General features: G+C 44.2%; 1 protein-coding gene across 1 annotated transcript; it reads left to right on the top strand.

Annotated features, from left to right (window-relative positions):
* Nucleotides 1–217: 217 nt before the first annotated feature.
* On the top strand, nt 218–3,740 carry LOC112898461 (protein FAR1-RELATED SEQUENCE 5-like). Its single transcript, XM_025966791.1, has 3 exons — nt 218–555; nt 824–1,207; nt 1,397–3,740. The coding sequence occupies exons 2-3, from the start codon at nt 1,167–1,169 to the stop codon at nt 3,351–3,353; spliced, it is 1,998 nt and encodes a 665-aa protein (XP_025822576.1). The 5' UTR covers nt 218–555; nt 824–1,166; the 3' UTR covers nt 3,354–3,740.
* The last annotated feature ends 352 nt before the right edge of the window (nt 3,741–4,092 follow it).

Genomic DNA, 4,092 nt, shown 5'->3' with positions numbered 1-4,092 from the left:
AAAATACCACGCAGGGCCAGGGATGAACCTCCATCCACTGACGGCAGCAACACGTACCAACACCAGGCACCAGCAGCCTGCCTCTGCTTCTTTCCTTCTGCCTTGAGTCTTGCCTCGCCCTCTTGCGCGTGTGCTGCTGTTTGGGCCGTAAGCTACTGTCTGCTGGGCTTTAATGGGCTGTTAGATCGCTAGACTTTCTACCTTCCGGAAGCTGGGATAGGAGCCCCCTCCCTCCACTCGCCGACTCGCCTGAACCGCGTCTCGCCGTCTCGACCGCTGCCCCGTCCCCCGATTCCGCGATCCCGCTCCGCGCGACGCCGCCACGCGCCCACCCGCGCCGCTGCGCCGTCAGGCCGGCAGACTTCGCGGAGCTGTCCTCCACTCCTCCAGGGATCCAGCAGTGCCCGAACGCCGGGCCACCGCCGCCCGTCGCCCCGACCCCGACGTGTCGCCGTCGCGGCCGCGCCGGCTAACCGGTCCCCGACCGGCGTCCCCGCGTTGCCGTCCGACTACAGCCGTCCAGCGCCTCGCTCTGCTCTGCGTAACTGTTGAGTGGTGAGTGGACTACAAACTACTCCAGCACTTTATTGTTAACTCCAATTCGGCAATTCCAAGTGCAGATTTGCTTAGCTTAGCCTGAAATTGGTGTGTAGGTTAACATATGTGGTTCCGTATTTCAATTTGTTGGTAGGTACTATGAGACCTTTTGAATTTGTCATCGTACGTTTGATTATTTTATACTTCTTCTATACAGAACTGTAGGAGAGTTTTGTAGTTTGTGTTACCAAATTGTGTATTGATTATACCGTATTCTGCATTGCAGTTTTTGGATAGGCATATCCTAGATGCTGGGCATTTTATGTCAGAGGGACGTCTGATGCCGCGTCGCTGTTCATTCCACATGCAACGGCAGGAAGCAATCGCCCATGGAAACAGCAAGTGCCCAGTCAGTTGTCTGCCGTGATGTGGAGCTGTCTGTCACCACAGCACTTGCGTAGATGATGGCGGGAGGACAAAATAGCGTGAATTGCTGCAGACTTTCACGCCAAAAAGATAACAATATCCCTCTTCCTTTAGCTTTCTTTTGCAATTCCAAAGGCAAAGAAGAAGTGGTTGATTGAAGATCCGTTCCCGGCTGCTATAACATTTGCTTCTGTACTACCGAAATGGAAGAAGAGGCTAATATAGCGCACCAGGATTCCAATACGTAAGTAATACAACTCCATCCTGTTATTTCTTAAGTGACATCCGATGGATTGTAGTTGTCCCTAAGTACTGCTACTCCTTGCATGTTCCTTTTGGCATGGGACCTCACAAATTTTAGTAAGAGGTTACATAATTTTTTCAGTCAGTATGTCTATGCACTACTCTCACACTTGGTGCTTTTCTGATACAGTAAGACCTTGATGCCTAGTTTGGCACCTTATGTTGGCATGGAATTTAGAAATTCAGATGAGGCTTGGTCATTTTGGATTAGCTATGGTGCACAAAAAGGCTTTGAGGTGAGAAAAAGGTACACAAACAAAAGTCAATCCGATGGCAAGGTTACATCATGTAGATTTGTTTGTGCAAATGAGGGTCATAGACGACAAGACAAAAGGGATCATTTAACAAAGCGTCGTCGAGCTGAAACTAGAACCGGTTGTCAAGTCCACATGAGTCTTAAAATGGACCGAAAGAAGGGCAATTTTGAAGTGTCTGAGCTGGTTTTGGAGCACAATCACATAGTATACCTGCCACAAACCTTACACTTAATGGTGTCACAAAAGAAAATTTCAGATATACCGGCCTTTGAAATTGAAACAGCAGATGATGCAGGAATTGAGCCGAAAGCGGCGCATGAGTTGGCTAGTCACCAAGTTGGCGGATCACTGAATCTTAGCTACACAGTTCAAGATCACACAAACTATTTGCCGACCAAGCGTCAACGGGGGATGGCATATGGCCAAGCAGGTAGCATGCTTAAATATTTTCAAGAAAAAATTGCTGAGAACCCATCATTCCAATATGCATTGCAAATGGACTGTGAAGAACAAATTGCAAACATATTCTGGGTTGATGCTAAAATGATAATGGACTATGCACATTTTGGTGACGTTGTTAGTTTTGACACTACTTTTGGAACAGATAAGGAGAGCAGGCCTTTTGGTGTTTTTGTTGGATTCAATCATTTTAGAGAAACTGTAGTTTTTGGTGCTGCCCTTATGTATGATGAAACATTTGAGTCCTTCAAGTGGCTGTTTGAGACCTTTCTAAAAGCTCATAATGGGCAGCAACCTAAGACAATCTATACAGATCAAGATTCTGCAATGGGAAAGGCAGTTGCAGAAGTATTTGTAGAAGCATGGCATGGATTATGCACCTTTGACATTATGCAGAATGCCGTCAAACATCTACATGAAGAGAAGAATGAAGACACAAATATTCTATCAGATTTTAGTGCATGCATGTTTGAGTATGTGGACATGGCAGAATTTGAACATAAATTTGACATCATTAGGAAAAAGGTGAGCAAGCAAACTTGGTTGGATGGTATATACAAGTTGAAAGAAAAATGGGCTGAATGTTATATGAAGCATGTCTTCACATTAGGAATGAGAAGAACACAGTCGAATGAGAGTCTGACCAATGACCTGAAAATCCATTTCAAATCTGATTTTGATATCATTGAGTTCTTCATACATTTTGAAAGGGTGGTGCAAGGAAAAAGGGATAATGAGCTGAACTCAGAGTTTGATTCAAGGAGAAATTTGCCTAAAATCTGTATGAGGAGACCACCACCTATTTTGGTGCAGGCTAGCAAGCTGTATACACCTATTATATTTGAAGCTTTTCAAGGTGAATATGAAAAATCCTTGGCAGCTTGCACCAAGGCATTGGAGGGTAATAATGAATATCTAGTGGGAGATTTTACCTTCAAGGAGGAGTACGAAGTTATCGGTGATCCTTCAAAGCAAACAGTTGTATGCAGCTGCAGGCAATTCGATAGAACTGGGATATTATGTGCCCATGCTCTTAAAGTTCTTGATTTGATGAATATCAAATTACTACCGCCACAATATGTGTTAAAGAGATGGACATGGGAAGCATGGATTGGAACTGCACAAGACAACCAGGGAAGAAATATAGCTGAAAATCCAATGGATGCTATGCTTCGCTACAAATATATGTCTCGCAAATTTCTCAATTTGGCACATCAAGCAGCCAACTTTCCAGAATGCACTGTGTTAGTAGATAGGGCACTTGACATCCTTGGTAAGCAAATTGAAGACAAAGTCAATGGATGTACAAGCACTGATCCTTGTACAGTTCACACCGATGATCTATTTACTGGAGAGCTTGTTTTCTGGTGAAGCAAGCAAGATCTCATTTTGCAAGCAAGCAGTATGCAAGTCTTTATGCATGTATGCCATGTCTGAATGCATGTTCAGTTCCAGGACCATGGTCATCTGGGGACACTAAATTTTGCCAGACCTCATTCTCCTTTGCCACCTGAATTATATTACCAGATTGACAACGTTCAGTGTTCTAACCTCAAATCGGCAGCACCTAGTGATGTATATATGTTTAGCTTTCTTTTGCTATTCTGCAAGCAAATATTCTGGGAGCATGGCTACACATTTTGCAAGTCCCTTTTCAGCTTTATTTTGGATAGCTATGCAGATCTCAGAATACTGCTCAATGTAGCAGCAGCACTTCTAAAATTCATTGTTTACGGTCCAGCAGATCTTGAATTTTCATTTGAGCATTCGGAATCCATCGGATAAACATTTAGGCATTCAGGATCCATCCAACAAACATTCAGTCATTTATTTGAGCATATAGAATCCATCTCAATTTATCATTCAGTAAAGCTCATTTAGCCACAACCAAATTCAGTACAGGTCTGCCAATCTTAGCGCGTCGTTCGGCACCTACAGTCTAGAGACTACGGAATGCTCAGAGTGGCAATTGGCATGGCACTACACGCTTTTGTTGGTGAAATATACCAATGTTTCAGAGCGATCAGGTAGCACCGTAGCAAGCGGATCTCAAGAATTTTTTACCCTGAGGAGTCGACAAACAACGTCTACGTGAAGATAAGGGACGAGG

Source organism: Panicum hallii, chromosome 6 (assembly GCF_002211085.1).
Source record: "Panicum hallii strain FIL2 chromosome 6, PHallii_v3.1, whole genome shotgun sequence".
In the NCBI taxonomy this organism is placed as follows: Eukaryota; Viridiplantae; Streptophyta; class Magnoliopsida; order Poales; family Poaceae; genus Panicum; species Panicum hallii.
Note: the sequence above shows the minus strand (reverse complement) of the source record. Positions and strands in the feature narration are given on the sequence as shown.